General features: G+C 42.1%; 1 protein-coding gene across 1 annotated transcript in view; it reads left to right on the forward strand.

Annotated features, from left to right (window-relative positions):
* The window catches only part of shisa9a (shisa family member 9a), a 51753-nt gene extending 42492 nt beyond the window's left edge, over positions 1 to 9261 (forward strand). Inside the window, exon 4 of the mRNA XM_084342936.1 lies at positions 6727 to 9261. Coding sequence (XP_084199062.1) covers positions 6727 to 7703 — 977 coding nt within the window. The 3' untranslated portion in view covers positions 7704 to 9261. The remainder of the gene's footprint in view (positions 1 to 6726) is intronic.
* The last annotated feature ends 11250 nt before the right edge of the window (positions 9262 to 20511 follow it).

The following is a 20511-nucleotide window of genomic DNA, read 5'->3' on the forward strand; positions in this document are numbered from 1 at the left end:
GGTAAGGTTTAGGAAAAGATCTATGACTCGACTTATTTATACTATCATGGGTTGAGCAATTGCTCTGGTTGTGACATATTGCTATGGAGGGGTTCTACGACTGTATGAGATTCAAAGGGAAGTTACCAACATTGATATTGGACTCCCTAGGAATGAGTCACGAGGAATAGAAACCCATTGAGCATGCTAATGCACACACTACAGCATCAACCAGATGGAAAGAAAACATTCTTTCGTAAAGTTATGATGATTGAACGAAAAGAGGAGTTATCCTACAGTTCACAGTTCAACTCCAAAGAAGCGTTTGCAAGTATTTGCTAGTGGAGTGCACCACATTTCCCCCTCTTACTCCAAAAAACGTAATCTTCTGTGTTACAAAAGATATTTAGATCAGTGACTTTGGTCAGTAAATTACACTTTGATTTCATTATTCTCACACAGGCAGAACACAGCAACATGTGATCCTTTTAAAATAAAAAAGCTGCTAACTCCCACACACTTTTCTGGTGTAAGAGCTGGAAACTTGTGCAGCCCTTTTCTTATTACTGAAAGAGGAAACCATTTTGAATCATGAATGAATTCTGAATCAAGGTGAATTGTGAGATTTCCAAGTGGAGGTGAGCCATTCGAAATTCAAATGTTTTATTGTTCATTTTCATGGACATCAAGGACATCATTTCTCAGAAAAGTCTTACTGCATAACTGCAAAACTTTGACAAAAATGTACCAGACTGAAAGTTCACTGTGACTGATTACTATTCTGAGGCACTTACAATGTGCTGTTCTGAACAGCAGCGACTGCCTGGAGGGAGTAAAATCAATCTAAGAAGCTGTGGTGGGCTCTCAGAATTATGTTGGAGCTACTGTAAAGTGTACACTTTTCAAGTTAATGGGATAAAAATTGCAAAGCTACCAGTGGAGTTCATTTAGATTGAGGCAGATTTGTACATACGGGCCTATTTATGAAGACTGAATTGACTCCCGGCATCAATATAGAAATTACATTCAAACCTTTTAGCACATGTGGTAAGAAAATTGCTAAGAGATGCTAATTCTCTGAAGAATTACAGACTTGGCTTGATGAAGACCCCAGCAGAATGTTCTCTCTGGACTTTCAGATTGTCTTCATGTATATATGTCAGGCAACAACAGGACAACAGATGCAGACCTCATGACAAGTGTTAATCATGCCTTCCCCAGGGCAATGACTCTTTGAGACAATGACTGTCAGCAAATCTGACTTCCTGACAACACCTGAGGCAAAGAAATTCGCCACTCATCTGACTTCCTGACAAGTCCCAAAACCTCAGGCAAAGAGATTCACCCCACATATGACTTCTTGACAGCTCATCACACCTCAGGTGAAGAGAATCGCCACTCATCTGAAATCCTGACACGTTCTAATCCATAAATTGATTTCTGAATCTAAAATAATTTCACTCCCACACGTCTGTCAACATTTTATTCTCAAGCGCCATTCAACCTCACTTCTTCCTCTCTGCTTCTTTACATCTAAAATGGCCCTTCACCACTTATCCGAGACCATTTTCCCTCCTCGCTTCTGCTCCTCTTACCTTTAATGTCTTGGCTGGGTTTTCTCCCCCACATCCTCCTCCTCCCTCCCTCCCTCCCTCCCCCCTTCATTTCCTCTCACCTTTCCTCCTGCTCCGTCCCTCCCACCTCTCCCCATTTCCCATCATGTCGACTTCCTTGCTTTTATCTTCTGCCTCCTGCTTTCTCCTATGCATTTTCCCTCACCTTTTCTTTTTGCTTCTTTTGTCTCCCACACGCACCATTGCCTCTTCACCCCCCGACTCCTACCTCAATCCATTATGCTCCATATCACTCCTTAAAGAATCACTGGGCTGCTAATCTCGATCCTCCCTTATAGCGGCTCATATCTGATTCCATTTCTGTAATTGAAGGGAGCCAGAACACCCCCCCAACCCCCTCCCCTCGGGCTCACACTTGACTGACAGATTTCCATTCCACAAGTGGTATTCAAGGAGGCTCCTATGAAATGATTGGAAACCTGTTCAGAGATATACAGCACAGGAACCCTGAATTTCCGGAGGCTGAACTGCCATTACTGGAAGTCAAATGATAGGAACGCCACACACAAGCTGGGAAAATGTGTGTGTGTGTGTGTGAAGTAAGAGAGGGAGAGGGACTAAGTGACAGCAAACAAAACTAAAATGCCAGCGGTGGCTCTTTTTGAAGTCACCTTTGTGAGAGCTCCGCTAATCTTGAGCAACACAAACGGGCTTTTATTTTCTCCTCCTCTACGACACAGTCTGGTGTTTTCGCTGCCGTCTGACCCCCTGAGAAATAGAACCGAGTCTAAGATCAACAACATTTCCCCAATTGCCTTCTTTTCCTTTTCTTTAATTGGTTCTGCCACTTTCCCAATGGTCTACCGTCCAGCTGATAAGCCACACTCCTGTCAATCAATAGCCATCTCCACTGTCCCCCTGCGCATCTATATAAGGTCACTTTATCGAACTCTAACTGCAACCAAGGCTAAAACCAACTAATAACGGTCCCTGGATGCAGACCTGTAGCTCAACCCGGAGGAGGACACAATCTTCTACGTGTACAAATGACAAATTATGGCCCAAGTTTGATGCGAAATCTGAAAACTGCCACGAACTCTTAACAGATGACCGTGTTCTCACAGGAGCGTTAATAAGTTAGTGTTTCACGGGTAGTCTGCAAAGTGCATATAAATCCTCAGTTTTTAAAATCATGCCTGCTCCTGTCCTGCATCCTCTGAAACTGGAAGCTGCCCGACACAACCAGTCTATGGCTGCTGTCTTAGGGTTTACAACCCTGCTTTTATAGACTTCAATCTTCCACACGCCCCACCTGCTGCTGTAGAATATGTCGGAGTGTATGAAGTAAAATTGAACTGTCCAAAAAGATTTTTATCAGAATGAGAATGATTTATCATTATGTTCTTCTAACCATTCATCCTTACAACTCAGCTTTTATTTGATCTATGCTAATTGCTGTAACATAGGTGAGAGGTGTCTTAATTCAGCTTAGGACAAAATATTGATACAGCGATGTATCGTATCACCTTCTCTTGTGATACGATAACCGATACAATAGCACCAAATATTCATATTTTCATTGACAGATGCAGTTTGCTAAACAGATTACTCCGGAGTCACTACTTCATATCTAAAAGAATAATAGTAAGCTCTAAAAGTGTACAGCCACAGCTCTGTGAGGTGGTAATTACACACAACAGTGCTTTGAGCTAAATGTTAATGCTAACATGGCAACACACTGACAATGACAGTGTTAACAAGTTTTTCATTGCTAACAGTGCTAACATTTGCTAACTAACACTAAACAACAAATACAGCTCAGGCTAATTGGAGTGTCATTAGTTTTGGAGGTATTTTGGTCATAAACCAAAGTCAAAAGTCAAACGTTGACCTGCTAGTGGCACGAGAATGAAGAAGACAAAGGGCCACCAAAGTCTTAAGGTTCGAGGTTCATTTATATATCATTTTTATCAACACCAAAACAAACTCTTTTAAAGGGCGGAGTAGAGGATGAATTGAGGAGTCTCACAGCTTGAGGAAAGAAGCTGCTCTGTAGTCTGGTGGTACGGCAGTGGGTACTTCTGTATCTTTTCCCAGATGGCAGAAGGGTGAACAGACTGAACGAACACCATTTGGATATTTGCAGCAAATTTCATGGCAACCCCTCCTTAGCTCCCAATATATTTTAATAAATACCTAAATTCTCAACCTCATTGTGACACTAAAGGAAAAGTCTGAGGATCACAAAGGTCATCGAATGAATCCTTTGGGCACTGTTAATGTACATACCATATTTCATGGCAACCAATACAATGACTGTTGAGATATGTCAGGGTAGATCAAAGTTGTGGGCTGAACTATGATGGCGGCATTATCATTCCTCTAGCCACGCTGATAAGTCGACTAAAATGTCTGTGACCATTAGATGTCAGGTTCTCTAGGATTTTATAACAGCACACAAGCAGTTTGTACCTGTTTGTCTAATAGCCCATTTTATGTGAAACTGCTGCCACTAGGTCGGCCCCTTTGCCTGACATTACTGTATTTCCACGACAGAGATAATAGCTGATCCATTATAGAGAGGAGGTTTAGATTAAATAGCACACCCTGTGCCAACATCAGATAACTTTATATCTGAACATTTCACTGCCAAAGAAGACTTTGCTTTTTGGAGTAAAGCCTCACAGATAGCATTCACTTCAAAATAAGACAATAAAACTTTTGGGAGACAATTAAAAAAATCTCAGGAAAAGATTAGGCCTTTGAATTTGAGAAACATAATGTCAAATTTAAAAAGAAATGTATCGCAGGTTTTAAAGACCTTTGGCAGTAGACAAGTTGATTGGTTAATAAAAAGCAGATTGACATACTGGTCTAATCCTGATAATGTTTTTATGTTAGTGGCCCTGGGGGATTTCAGAGAGGCAGTGCTTGACTTTTTTTTGTGATGCATAATGTGTGCGAGTCTCTGTGGGGTGCTGGCCTTTCTCAGGCAGAGGCATGCAGAGCCCACACTGCGAAACAGCAGTGTTTTCCGTTTCCACTCACGTACACCGCTGGATGTGTGCACCGTTGAGCCGACTGCCGCCGGATTGATTCACCTGTCGCCTGAGCAAGTTTGATCCCTGGGGGCGGTCTAGCGGCGACTCGGCGGGTGAGACGCCGCTCTCCCTCCACCCCCCCTCCTCAACCACAAGCCTCTCTGCTACTCCCTCACTCGTTTCTCTTCCCGTTCAAAGAGCGATAAACCAGATTTATAGTTACAGCGGCAAAGCAAACTCGCTGAGTGTGTTAACTTTATCTTCAAGGACGTGGAGCAACAAGGGCTAAAGAGTAATGACTCGACCGTGAACGTGAATTTGACAGAAAAGAAGGTCACATTTGGCAGCGATAAGAGAGACTGTAGCTTGGATGACAGTGACTGACAGAGGGAGGAAATGTGAGGCGTTAAACCTGACTGCTCAAAGGCTGGAGAAACACACACACACAAACACACACAGGTATACAGAAGATACGGGAAGATGCTTACACCAACACAAAGTGAGGCTGACTTGTTTGTGTGTGTGTGTGTGTGCGTGTGTGTTGATTCAGCTGCGTATAAGTAGATAGATACATGTGAATTTCTGTAAGGTTTGACTTTGAATGTGCAGACATTCAACCTAAAGTATGTATTCATTTTATTTTAATTGAAATGACTCTGATTCTTTCTTTTTTTTCTGTGTAATAAGCCCACTAATTTCAGGCCACTAATGACTGGAGTCCTCCACAAGGCTAGGCAGACATATTGCTAAAGCTAATTTCACAAAAACAAATCCACATCTTTGTATCCAAAAGAACATTCTGCCTCAGGAAAAACTCCACCTTTAGTTTAAGTAGTCTACAAAATCTTCTAGAAACCTTTCCTTTATTTTCTGTGGAATAGGAAATTACATCCTGTTTCTGCAACATGTATAATGCTGTGTATACAAACCTAGATCCACAACTTTCTATCAGAATGCGTTATAGCTCAGGAACTGCACTACCCACAGTTAGTTGTTCACCATAGAAGGAACAGTTGACACAGTTTTCTTGAAATCTTCTCTTTATTATGTGTCAAAAACATATGCCATGTTGAAAAATGACCACCATGTTGTAATGGTCTCACATCTTTCTCCCAGATATTCTTCCTCTTTCTATCAAAGTGAACACCTTCGCACCACACAGAAATGAGATGTTTTCTTGGCTTTATAAGAAAGGAAGAGGCGAGCTGGAGGAGACATTCTGGGCTATCCTTTTGATTTAACTCCTCCGGTGGCACGACAGGCCTCAATATGCAGGCGTTTACAGAAGCCCTGACACCTGCTTGGTCAGTTACAGTGGATGAGAATAGGCTGACTAACAAAGTTAAAATATATGGGGGTCTTTTATACGACCTTTTCAGATTGTGGGAGTCAAAATGGATGGGATGTTTTCTATCCAAACTTCTTCCAGTGTGTGTGTGTGTGTGTGTGCACTCACATGTGCATGTCTTAGTTTGCAGCTGATCCACAAACTGCTGAAAGTCTTATTTTATGAGTCACTCCATATAACAGGTTTTATTCTTTCTGTAGCACAGTAGCAAAACAGTGGAGCTGAGGACATTGTTTTCTCATAACTGACAGTCCTGAAAGAGCAAACTGGGGAAACAATTTTGTTTCGTTTTTAGAAACATTTGGCCCAAGATTTCAGCTGTGCTCTTTCATGTCCACTTAAACTAGGGACAGACACATTTTTTTTGCTTTAACTTATGATTATGAAGTAAATGTTGATTGCACAATGTAATGGGTTTAGAATAATGACACCATCTGCGTTTAGATTGGTTCCCTATAAACCCCGCTTTCACAATGCAATGTTGTCTGCCACTGACTGTCTGCTGAAATATCCAGGGGAAAATGGAGGTTGACTGGTGAGCCAGTTAGGCTTGCAGCCTGGCACCATTTCTATCTTCTTTCATTATTGCCTAAATTAATGTATAAACTCATGTCTTGCCCTTATGGTATTTAACAACTGTTGGTAGTTGCTACTCTGAAGAAAACAGATGTCTTTGCCAATACTAATACCATTTAGGACTGCTAGCTAGGGAGATAAAAGTCGTCTGTTTGCACTTTGACATTTTCACTAGCTCTGTTTATCTCTCTTCTCCCACTTCTGTCAGCTGCCAAGTACAACGGTGAAATCTACAAGCGCCGACTTATGGTGGAGCTGCCAACGAAAGGCGGGCTTCCTCTCCAGCCCATGGGCAACTCCAGACCATCCATGGGCAACATGTCGTCGATGACCCCTCCGATGACTACCAACCCCATGGCTTCTAACCCAATGACCTCCAATCCCATTAACCCCGCCATCACCCAGATGACCTCCATGACTCCAATGACGTCTATGATACCAATGACTTCTATGACACCCATGACCTCTTTGACGCCCATGACCTCTATGACACCCATGACCTCTATGACACCCATGACTTCCCTCACTGCAATGTCCTCCATGACCCCCATGACCTCCCTGGGTCCGCTGACTCCAGAACCAGTGGCCACCTATGTCACTGAGATGCCCAGAGTCTCCTCTGTTTCAACCCTCCCAACAGAACGGCACTTAGCCGGCGGCGGAGTAGGAGGGGGACTCAAGCCGAATGGCCACAAACCCAAAGGCAGCCATGGTCACATTGCCCACACCTCTCACACCTTACACTCCTCTCACACCTCTCACACCTTACACACCACTCATAGCTCTCATAGCTCTCACCCTCATGCTCACAGCCACAGTAGCAAGCCGCCAGGACTTGGGGCTACCTCCCTGGCACACATGGCGGGGACAATGCCAGGTGGCACGTCCCTGGGCATCTCTAGGGCTGCACAGACCGTCATTGGCCCAAGCTCAGCTACAATGGGCCGCCCATTGGCATACAGTTCCAACACAATCGCGGCTGGGCATGCAATGGGGCTTGGGCTGAAGGGCTGGGATGGGACTGAGACCGTGGGCCGGAGGAAGACCTATGGGCACAAGCGGCCTCAGTGTACCGTTCTGGAGCCCAACCAGCTCCACAGCACCAGAGGCCAAAGCCACAGCCAACACTTCCTCCCCACACAGCCCTACTTTGTGACCAACAGCAAGACAGAGGTGACTGTGTGAGAGAGGAAGAAAAGGGGGTAAAGGATGCATGTGGAGTGGTGGCACAAGTAATGTCATGAGTTGAGACACCAACTCCTGGGGTGGTCGAAGGTGCAGATCTATGTGTGTGTTCTTGTGGCTCGTTGGTATACTGGTGAATGTGCTGGGACAGTGACACTGTGTCTGAGTGGTCCTCGTTTCACAAACAGAGTTCACCGATCAAATCACTGAATAGACCCTTGTTGTCAAGAGGATGGCGTCCAAGTTGGTGGCATCTGTAACCATAACTTCAAACAGCCTACAGAGCAGGGATGTCTGTACACTTGAGTGTTGTCTCACAGCTAATATTTGCTCGGTAATGATAACAATATCTGAGTATTACACACAGATGATAAAGTGGGAGACTGCTGATGATAAAATGGATTGGCTTTATAAACCAAACCTGAGAAGCAATATAAGGGATCAAGTGTAAAGCACCTAAGCGTCTTGGGAAGGAAATACAGCAAGTTTACCAACAAACCTTGCAACAAGAGTTCTGCTCATCTGGTTTGGAAGGAATGACATTCCCTCATGATTCACCCCCAAATCTCCTGAGGGCTTTGAAACAGACACACACGATGAGGGCGCGGGGCTTTGGACTGCAGACATACAGGGCTTTGTACTGTGGCTATTCAGAAGCGCCTTCATGAGCTCTGCAGCTGAAGGTCGCCCTTTTCCGCAAGGCTCCAGGACAGAGAATGGAGGCTGTCACACTGGCATTGTTCTCGTCTGATCTCGTCTGTGTGGTGACAGCTGGCCCAGAGGAGGGATAAGGAGGCAGCATCTGGATGATGCTGCAGCTAGCAGAGGCTCCTCGGAGCAGGATTCTCGCACACACAAATCAGCACATTCATGCACATGCAGACACATGTTTCAACACACACACACACACACACACACACACAAACATATACTGTAGAAATACACCAGGGTTTGACCAATATGAGATTTTAAAGAGAGATACCAAGCATTTATTTATAGATGGGTGATATTTTGTTTATTTTTACATATTTTTTATCTTTAGTCAGTTAAGTCAGAATGACCCACCGTAACCATTAAATAACAGGGTACAGTATGAAATACATAATTACTTTTAAATTAGAAAAAAGGTTGCACATTTAAAGGAATAGTTTGACGTTTTTTGCTTGCTTGCCAAGACTTAAATGATAAGATTAATACATTTTTTTATTGTCTGCATGTTAAAGGGTAACTCCACCAATTTCACACATTAATGTGTTTTTACAGGTCTTGAGGAGTACTACTGCATATGTGAACAAAGTAGTTTAAAGCCTTTTGTGGCTCCAGAGGAAGCTGCATGTAATCGGATGAATTGCCCCCAGTGATGTCATTCAGTTGCTAGGTTGCATTGTGGGTAATGTAGGCACAGTATAGTCAGTTTATAAACAAACAATCAGAATTGATGCAGCAGAACCAGAGATAACACCTTTTATATTCCACGCAATCTTCTTTTTTCAAAACCTGCCACCTACATTACCCATAATGCAACTTAGCCACTGAGTGACATCACTGGAGGCAATTTATCAGAATATATGCAGCTTCCTCTGGAGCTACAAAAGGTTTGATACTACTTTTTTTTACTATGCAGTAGTACTCCCCAAGACCTGTAAACACACTTTAATGTGTAAAATTGGTGGAGTTACCCTTTAAATATGCAGCTACCACCAGCAGTCGGTTAGCTTAGCTTAGCACAAAGACTGGAAACAGGGGAAACAGATAGCAAATTCTGCCTAAAAGCACCTCAAAAGCTCACTAATTAATATATTATATCTAGTTTGTGGCTGTCAGGAAGTTTCATGCCAGACTATTTCTTACTCACAGTAACTTCCTGGAGGCTTAACAAAATGCCAAGCTATATTTTTTAAAGAATAAATAAATTATGCTGAAGTAGAGCTGTTTCAATGTAGCTATCATCACACTGGATGCAGATAAAATGACTGAATTAACTGAAAAATATGTTTTATGTATATATTAATACTACAGATAGTACACATAAAATATGAGTCAAAAGTACAACAATATGCCTAACTTATTTCATTAGGTGCTTTGGCTTCCCAGCATTTTATTTCTTCACAGACTTTTGCATAGGATGTTCCACTCCTCCAGTTTTAGACAAAAGCAAGAACCCACTGAGAAAAGTGGGTCTAACCGGAATAAAAATACCACATTTTCTTGCTCGTAAAAAAAGACACAAGAAACTAGGCTTGATCAGATCACTCACTGTACTCAGGCTCTAGCTGGAAAAAAAAACATCACAACCAGAAAAAGTAGAAAGAAAAAAAAAAACTATCTGGGTTACTTGACTCAAACATAAAAATAAATCCTTAAATCTGACAAATAGGCCAAATCTTCTAAGGGCTTCTCCGAGCCAATTTGCTTGTTTTGTAATGATGTGTGACTTTTGAGCAGCTGCAGCCACATTTTTATCATTTTAACCTTGTTATCTAAAAGTGCTGCTTCCACCTCCGAGACCCACCTCTATACACTCCATTAAGATGCATTTTTGATCAGAGAATGCTTATCCACATTAAAATGTGAATGCACTGGAGACACAATGAGGGCGGTGTGATTGGATTGCTTAAAACCATCTCTGGAGGTGTCTTGGATATTTGTGTGCAGATCCAACCGAAGCACAAGCAAAACCGGGCAGTATCACACTAGCAAAGACAGATTGTGAGGACAGAGAACAAGCAAAAAAAAGCATGTAAATACAAGAAAGAGGAAGAGGTGCACATTGAAATCTGATGAGACAAAAAAGACATTGGATTTCATTTTCATTGGAAGCTCCAGCAGAGCTACGCTCAGTTTGGGTACACTGTGTATCCAGACTGCATGTAGATCTGAGGTGCAAAGAGAGGGTGGGGGGTGCTAATACTACAGCTTCTAAATCAAAAGCCAGATGAAACAACTAAGCCAGTTGAGCGGTGAGATAAGGGGGTCCACGTTCTCGCCTCACGCTGTGGAACCCCCTGCTGCCTCGAGGGTCACATGACTAGAAACGTGGGACTAAATTGAAGGCTCGGAACAGGATTTGAGAAGTCATCGGAGCGTTAAAAATGTGCCACCGCGGCTACACCCACACCTAACACACGCACGCACACAGACACACGCATGGAAAACATTACAGGGTGGACTCTGCTTTTCCCTCTGCTCCCACAGTGCCGAGCGGCAGGCGACATCGCAGCAGGGAGACAAAGAGTCAGTACTGTTACTGCGCCTGTTGTACATGAAAGACTGTGAAACTCCAGACCTTGGCCCTTTGTAGCGATAACTGATATTATGCTTTTTATATATAAAGATATACATAGCCTCTCTCTCTTTATCTTTCTTTTCATCTTTTCTTCTCCTTCACTTCTTTTTCTTCTTCTTTGCTCCCCACTCCATGTCCTTCAGAGCAGAAAAAAATACCTGCGAGAAACAAAAATGTGATGAATCCTTTCTGTGATAGTGGAGTGCAGTCTTGATAAGACAGTGAATAATGATAATTCAGCCCCACCTTGAAAGGCATGATTGGTTTCCCCCCCTGTGCATTGTTCTAGCAGGAAATGTAAGTGATTGATTCTGTGTGCCAAAAAATGTAATTCAGTTTGCAATTTTGTACCATTGTGTGTCCTCTTGAACACTGCGCACATTTCTCACTTTATAACTTTTTGTTTGTGTGTGTGTGAATCCAACTTTGGCACATGAACATCGTCTCTGAAGGAGTCAAAACTCAAACAAACAAACCAAACAAAGTGAATCATATATAAATGGAGTTCACAATCCCATAAAGCTGTCTGCGTCCGATGGGAATCCTTTGCAAATTTTGATGTTTTTTCCCCCCTCCTCCTCGTATTTATTTCGTCCTTTTCTCTGCAGCTGGTGGTTTTGTTTGTGACAGAGTTGAGAAGCAGGTCAATGTTTGCTCAGGATGTGCATTATCAGACCCAATTGACTTAATCCAGCAAGGCAGAGAAGTGGAAATATGAACCCTCCTTGCCCCCTCCCGCCCCGTACCGCTGCATCCTTAAAGCTCATTCAGCTCTGGAAAAGCAGCCACTGGAACAATTGTAAGCAGGCAGGCCAGTGGAAACAGTTGGTAAACAAAAACCCCTCTCTTCGCTCACCGTAACAGCCAAAATAAACCTGATAGAAAGCGGGGAATTGGTTGCGCGGGCTGTGTCACGGTTGATAGGGTCAGGACCACAGATGAGTGAGTTCAGGAGGCAGTCATGTCTGACATTTTTCATCAGACGAGTCAGTCGGACAAAAAATGCCACAGCAGAGACAAAAGGACGCAGGTAGTCTGCAGGCTCAAAAACAGCCGGCTCAGTAACAGAGCCAGCAGGGGCTCTGGAACACTGCGTGTTCATCGTTTATTGAACATATAATCTGCGAGATTCTTGTCTTGACAACACAATTTGGTGATAAAATGTCATGTTTGTACTTGTAAAGACATTTGGTACATCGAGTGGCTCATAAACAACTATAAGAACGACCAATTCCAAAGAAAAACAGGTCACTGTGCATTAATCCTCATTATTCCCTGAGATTTAAGATGCTCTCATAAATTGAAGGACAATTTTACAGATCACAGATGGTTGCTTTCCCTCCAGAGCAATCAGCTTTACCTCTTCGGATTCCCTCTTGACAGAGCTTGAGGTCGTCTAGCTTCTGTTTTTCTCCTCTCGTTGCTGATGCCAGCTCCCCACTTTTTCCCACTATTATTTTCGAGCAGCACACCCTCATTTCCAAGGAGGAAAACAGCATTTATTTATTTTATGGTTTTATTTTGCAATGACACAAGAGCACAATTAAAAGTAACTGCACCAGAGTTTGCTAGTAGCTAATTAGTATCTGTTGTCCCTGGGAAGCTGGACAAAAAAACAGAAAATATAACACATAAAACAAAAGCCCATGAATATAGAAAAATAAACTACCATGAACAGGGTATTGAATTAATTTGAATTTCGAGAATCAGTGGATTTGCTCATAGAGACAAGTAAATTCACACTTTTTTTTGTGTTGTGCAACTTTGGTGAACGTTGCAATGGTAAATTGAGCTGTAGACCATTAACAAGCCCTTAAAGCTAAGCTATTAGCACTTATTAGCTTAGTAGTGCTTTTCACTTTTATTTAACTCCCTCTGTTGGACTACAAACTGCTCCAACGTAGATGCATGGATTGCAAATAAGACTTTATTATCCCTTTAGCGAACAAGCTAGCAAGCTTGCTAACAAGCTTTTCCCGCCTCAAGTAACTATTATAATGTTGTACAAATCCTGAGAGCAAAAAGCCATGTAAGAGCAAATTGCCTAGTACAGACAATGCAAAAAGAAGCCTGGGGAGCTATAGTAGACGTGGTGGCACGTCATGATCAGGGTGGGATGCTCAAATGTCGTGCAATGGTGTGCCAGGTTAGGAGTCATAAATGTAGGGAATCTGTCAAATTGTTAGCATTTCACTGCTTCCTGATTGAACAGCAACATAAAAAGACAATGCATAGTAAAAATCTGGGGCAACAGAAGGCCATATTCAACAACAATTCGCTTCCGTTCCGACAAAAGCTAATATTAGCATTCAACCACTTGGCTAATGTTACTGTTTGATAGTGTTTTATGATGCGAAAGAAAAGGCGTAAATTAGTAAAACATCACATTGGACACATTTTTAAGCTTGGAAGTAAAAGGCAGTGCATGTAATCAAACGGTAATGTTATCTAGGAAGTGGTTGAATACAAACTTTAGCCAATGGTTTATCAAATATGTTATTTTACTTTGAAATATGGCCCAATGTACTTCCGGATTTTCTCTATCCATTGTCTTTCAGTTGCTGATTAATCAGAAAGCGGTGAAATGATTGTCAGATTCCCAATGTTTATACAACTACTGACTTTCTAATGTGACCAGGCCTTCAGTCAATCAGACCAACTAACTTACCCAGTTGGCCATTCTCTAGTAACTGACCTCTTGCAGCATAGCATCAGGGATTACCTTCACCTTTTTGTCTCTTACTGCCTCCTATGACCCTGCCAAATGAGTCCCACATACAGAGAGGACCACCACTCAGTGCGAACTCATTGCTCCAAACCGTTCAGGTCCTGATTGCCCTGTAGGTGCACTGCCTTCCACAGCTCAGAGGTTTTTCATTATTATTCTTTTTTCCCCTTTCCGTCTGAATGGAAGTCAAATGAAGAGTGGAGGTGCAATTGGCCTAATTATAGGAATCCGACCCGAGTCAGAGGGTGCAGCGGTTCACCGGCACACTGATCAGCAACGGAGGCAGGAGCAAGAATCAGGCCAGTCGAGCATGAAGCCTCGAGTTTTGTGATGTTAATTCAACTGAATACGCTTTGGCCTTGTGACCTGTAGTTAATAACTAATATATTACCTGTTTTGACTGAATTTACACCCATCTTTTCAATATAAATTACCACGAGGGGCCTCATTAGAAACAAGTGAGACTTATTACCTATTATTATATTGATTATACTGAAGTCAAACTTCTCTGATTATTGATCCCCCAGGTTCCACCCTACTTTGTACAGGAGCCAAAACCAACCGCTCATTGGTGCAATGATCCCTGATTGGCTTCCCACCAGCAAAACACTGCCAATTGTGCTCTACTGTGGGTCACACCCTCAGAACTCTTTAACCCTGCATCATCTGAGCTATTATGCTACAATACCCATGCCCGGTCCGCACATCCCGTGGCACGTGTGCGTGGTGCAATATCTTGCTTTTCATTTCGACACCCATGTAAAACAGTTAGATCAGCCAAGCTGCATGGCTCACACGGCGTGGCTCATGCAAGGCTGCAGTTGCGCGTCATCTAAATAGTCTCGCCAATTTTTTCCGCACGACACGCACAATTCTCAGCCAAAATAGACCGGATAACAATCTGTGGATGATCTGCATTGCTTAAGCAGCATAGCTCCAGCAGCTTCGCTCAAGCAGCTTCGCTCACACGAGGCTGCAGCTGTACATCATTTGGAGACTCCAAGTCTTGCCTATTTTTTCCACGTCACATTACCAGTTCTCAGCCAAAATAGACCTGAAAACACTCTGTAGGCAGTCATATCGACATTATAGCAGTGTTTTACCACAGTTTCAATCGCTCTCTTTCACTCTCTCTCTCTCTCTCTCTCTAAATGAGGGTAAAGGAAAATTACGTCATCATCTTTATTAATCATTGTCAAAGGCAAAGTCCATTTAGCGAGGTAGGTAGTTAGTTCAGCAACGCAGCCATCACGTGCCGCTCAGCCAGGCAACGTGGCCCACGCGTCACCTCTCGCAGCCATGTAACCACCACTGTGCTCATTTTTTTATGCTCTAGCTGTAGTGTTTTGTGTCTTGCTCTTAGAGGTAAATATGTGTTGAGCTAATGTTGAGTTAGCTGGTGGGCCAGCACGGTGGCGGAGTCTTGTACTGTGTCATAACAAGGGCACAAATGAAAGCAAACAGCGAGAGTGGCAGATGAGCGAGAGAGATTTTGAATTTAATGAAATGTCTCCAAACAGGACTGGAGGGCAAACACCTAACAAACTCGCCCACCTAGCCACTCACAAAATACACATTGACAAGTACTAGAAATGAGAAAAAACACAGAGAAACACAAAAGCTTACACTGCCACGAGCCCACACAAGCTTCACTGAGAGACCGAGAGAGGCAGGTGACAGAGAGGGAGAGGCAGTTATAGGAGGTGTGAATGGGATATGAAAAATGGGCATTGTGATCCAACTTCTCTCTCGGTTTCGCTGAGAGAAAAAGAGAGTGCGAGAGAGAGAGAGAGAGAGAGAGAGAGAGAGAGAGGCGTATTAATACAACAAAAAAAAAACAACCCCATTAGACGCGTTGTGCTGAAATCAAGCTCTCTTGTTCAGCAGAGCAGCGAGCCGCCGGGAGAAAAACACACAGTGGAGTATCTACGAGGAATATTCAATAAGAGAAGGAAAAGGAACTGTACTGGGACCAGTGGCCAGGGGGGCTTTATGAGTTCTCACTGTGGTCTTTAATCACTGAAAACTCAGACAAATGTGAGGGAAAGCTTCTGTGCTGCGACAGGGACTCGGCCCACAGTGGCACAGAAAGACGGAAAAAGGGACCTAATGTCAACACTTGATCGGGAGGAAGCTTTGAATTATTGATACTGTAAAATGTTGGCGGCGCAGCACGTGAGCGTTAACAGCTCCGTTTGGCAAAAAACTGTGAATCAGAGATGACTGTTGGCTCACACACACACACACACACACACACACAAACTCCACTGTCCAGTGATTTCATGTTGTTACAGACATGTAGACGCACAGACTTGTATTGATCATTAATGCAGCAGCTCAATGGTTTCCCAAATCAATCATTGATTCCTTCAGACAAATTGGCCGTTACTAACACACAGGAACATGTCAGCTCCTGTTGGGGTTGACGATTTCTTTACACTCTGTATTTAAGCTAAAGATGTGAAGCATGGATTGTTCATGTCAATGCAGCAGTCTGTAAATATTCATTTCTTGGTGGGGCGTTAGTGAAGAAAGTCTCTTTTTCCCCCCTGAATTACCACAGATAAAATGCAGTATCCTCTTTGGTACACTCTTTTCATTAAAGAGCAGAAAGAGCATCATGATCAAAACGGGGGATATGTACAGTACATCGGGGATGACACTAAAGGGCTCAAACACAAGCTACATTTTTTTTTTACCAGATTTTCCGCCATTCTTTTCTTTTCTTATCCTTTACCGTTTGCTGGATCGGATAGCGTTGTAAAACATTACAGCCTATGATGTGCAGCATCTGTATGATCAAAAGAAAATCTATATATCACTATATTATCAAAGGGGTTCTCGTCAGCTATGTTTACGACTTTGTATAGCATCAGTCTTAATGCGCAACTGTTCTCACCGATCCGGAGCTGTCTACTTATGCACACAGAGACAGAGGAGACGCAGTGTTTGTCGTCCAGTAACGCTCAACATCTGTTTTCAAGGGGGTCTGCTCCTATGGTGTGCTTTGTTTGTATGATTTTTATCATGAGCCTATATGAAATATATTTGCTGTTAGAATTAACGGAAGGATATCAATCACAGTGGATGTGAAAAATACTGTTAGACCTCTGAGCCGAGGGATTTTCCATTACCTTTGAAGAATCAATAAGCTATTTGCGATATGTCTACTATCCATTAGCAATCGTATCCTTTTATAGAGTAACTCATTGATTAACTCATTTTGGTGTTAATCATGCATAACATACGAAATTATATCAGAATCAATTTTCTATTTTTGATGTCCAGACCAGTTGTGGTATTTATGCATATGTGTATATGGATACATATGGCCCCAACACTGCATTTATGCGTGACTAGTAAAGCATATTTTCTATGGTAGAGCCCATCTCCCGCTATTGTTTGCACAGTAGCTTATAATATGCACCGTGATGCCCCATCGTCCTTTTACTGTTTACTGACTTTATAATTTGTGAAATTAAGTTATGAAAAAGCTGTATTTTGGTACTATTCAAATATTGTTAGAAAAAGAGATATAGCAGACGTTTTGTCCAGGAAATATATTACCATAGTGTTGCTATGAATCTGTCCGTTTACCTTATTTTGGGGAGGGATGACAGGGATATTTTTGTTCTTCCTTTGTTGTTGATTTGCCATCTGACAGTATATCACCATTGTTCTATATACAACTTTCTTACGTGGCAATAAAAGATGACTTCTGTAAAAACGCGCCTCTCTTTTGACTTACTTTCGTGTCTGTTGTTATTCTCTTTTGTGTCTTTGTCCCTTTTGAGATACGGCACTCAGATCTTCTTTATTCCTCCTCCTTCTTCTCTTCATATCTCCCCTCCCACTGTCCTCCTCTCTGTTTCCCTCGGCTCCCTGCTTCCCAGCAAACATTTGATGTTAAGTAGATGTTGATGGAATAGATTGGGCTAACTTTGGAAACACATTTATATATAGCAGCAAAGTCAAATTTGAAGTGAGGCTCACACACGGCTGCTTCCTGCTTTGTCTTTTGAGGTTGACAATTCACACAAATTCCAAACCTGTTCTTCCTTTTGCTGTACATTAAATGCTGCTTAATTACAGGAGCATCTATTTTTCTTCCCAGGAGGCATTTGATAGATAGCAGTGTGCACAAGGTGACCAAGAAAGACATCAGTTAAAATCCTTAAAGATATAATATATAACATTTCTGGACCTTTGTTATAAACTATCCCAGATTTTTCCAACAATGTTCAAACACAGGTAATGGTGCGTTTCATGGGGTTACCTGTCGATATATCTTTCGAGAGAGAATGTGTCGTGAATTTAACAATGAGGTCAAAAACAACTCCCATGATCCCACTCTCCTTATATCTTTAGTTTTGTATTGATTGAAAGACCCTTAAAGGCAGAAATTACATACTGTGCATTTAAAATAACCATGAAATGAAATGCCTTTTTATTGCTACTCGTTGTCTATGATTCCTCATAAACAGCCATTCAACATATTTATGTTCAGTAACTCTATGCTGTAGTTTTCACTCGTAGTGGCGGGGTCCGCCAGACCCACACAGAATCCAAATAACTGATAGAACACAGGTGAGGAGCGAAAGGGCAGGAAAGCGGACAAAGGGAGGAAGTAGAAAGTTAGACATAACACAGGGATAAAACTTCAAAATAAAACAGGAAATAACAGAACCACAACTTTAACCATGACAGATATCAAATTGAAGCTACTGTTAATGCTAACCCAACCTCTACTGCTGCTGCCACTTCAATAAAAGCTTTGGCAAAACATGGGGTGGCTTTTATTGTGAAGCAGTAATGCAATATTTTTGTTATTAATTGACTCTTTTCTACATTGAAAAATTATATTGCTAATTGTTGGCCAGCACTGTGAAACCAATTAAACCAGTTCTTTTGTTGTTTCACACAAAGTACGAGCTCGAGGAGTGTTTTTTGCACCTGGAATTGTGGGACCTGTAGTATTAAACCACACTGTTACCATTAGTAATGATGGGTATCTCCAGATTAACCACAACTGAAATCTTTTTAAGGATTTGGGATTATAATTTAAGTTAAAATAACATTGTTTGTCTCCCACAAACAAGTTACATAACGACAAATATTGACTCAACTTTATTTTAGCGCTCAATTGAAACTGCCTTTATACTTGTTGGCACGTAGTTCTATCAACATCACCTCTTGGAGCTTTAAGAAATATTTTTGGCAACATGCCTTTCATTATAATAACTTTAAAGATAAAAGCTTGTAGCCTACATGAAATGTGCCTCAGTCTACAAAGTCTCTATTTTGAATCAACATGTACTCAAAATCAAAATATTTTCTGGGTCCTTTCCGTTCCTCTCCTCTCATACCTCTTTCCCCTGCATGCATGCAGAGCTGAAGCCAAAGAGTCAATGTCCTTGGGCTCCAAACAGAAGATCACGGCCAGACAAAATCAAACCTACTGTGCTGGTTGTAAATATTTTTTTTTTTAATTCTTTTTACCTTCAAATGAACCGTGCACGCAAGGTAAAAAACAAACAAACAAACAAACAAGAAACCACCTTTTAACTGCGCACAAATGTTGCCTTCACACCCGTCCTCATACACACCACACAGACACACGCGTTTTTTTCACAATGTGAGTTTACACTAATTACTCAGGCTGCCAGTGTTATTGGCAGCAGGAAACAGTCCTGGGAATTTAACTAAAAACAAAGCAAACCTGCTTTTCCTCCCACTCCCCTGCCAATCCCTCTTTACTGTCCTGAATCCTGCTCAGCAGAGCGGAGCGGCACAACGAGAGCTTTCTGTGTGTTTTTAAGCCATCTGGCACTGATCTCCACTTCAGTAGTCAGGGGCATCATCATCATCATCATCATCATCATCATCACAATCATCATCACCATCGTCACAATCATCATCACTTTTTGGTTGTTTTGTTGTTGTTGTTGTTGTTGTTGTTGTTGTTGTCTCTGGTCTTTTTCATCAATCTTGCCAACAACACCATCATCAACATATTATAATCAACACTGTCATCGTCATCCTCCGATCACTGTCACCTCCCAAAAAAGTTATACAAAATGAATGTTACAAATGTAGTGATGCTAAATGTAGACCGATATGTTCTCTTCCTCTGCTTCAAGTTAAAAGGTTAGTAACTACAGTTGTACTAGTCGGAGCCTGTTGAAAGATCAGTGAAGGGTCCAGTTGTGAGAAAACAAACAGTTTGTAGGACAAAGTCTGCTTAATGAAACTGTGTTGATGGGATTTCTGAAGCAAGCAACATCAACATTTGGTCCTGAATCAAAAAGTATACCCAAGTTTTTCGCCTAAACCTGATGTTGTTAGCAACCGCACAAAGATGTAACTTTATAACTAAATTTGTGCATGCAGATGTTGTCAACCTCAATAAACTTGGCCCTTTAAACCAAATAACTTGCCCTTAGGTGTGTCCCAGTAGTCCTTCAAAGATTTAGTAGGGTTTGGTGATACGCTAGGTTGGTGTTTTGAGTTTTCCTCCCATTTTTTTATTAATTCAAGTCAAAGTCTGATGATTTCAGAGCCAAACTGGTCAACGTTGGTTTGGTTTCAGTGCAGACCAGGATTCAATCAGTCAGAGTGCACCTTCTATGAGTTTGTCCAAGCTGGTTGCACTCAAGGTTGTTGGCACAATCTTACCACAGATGTTCATTTGGCTGTTCCAGGGCAACAAGTTCTTTCCCCCAAGCTTGGTCAGTGGCATGAAGCTTTGAAGTGACCAAGTAAAGTAGACGTATCATTTTAAGTTTTTAGCTTGT

The sequence above is a fragment of the Pagrus pagrus genome, assembly GCF_965226575.1.
Source record: "Pagrus pagrus genome assembly, chromosome: 21".
Lineage (NCBI taxonomy): Eukaryota > Metazoa > Chordata > Actinopteri > Spariformes > Sparidae > Pagrus > Pagrus pagrus.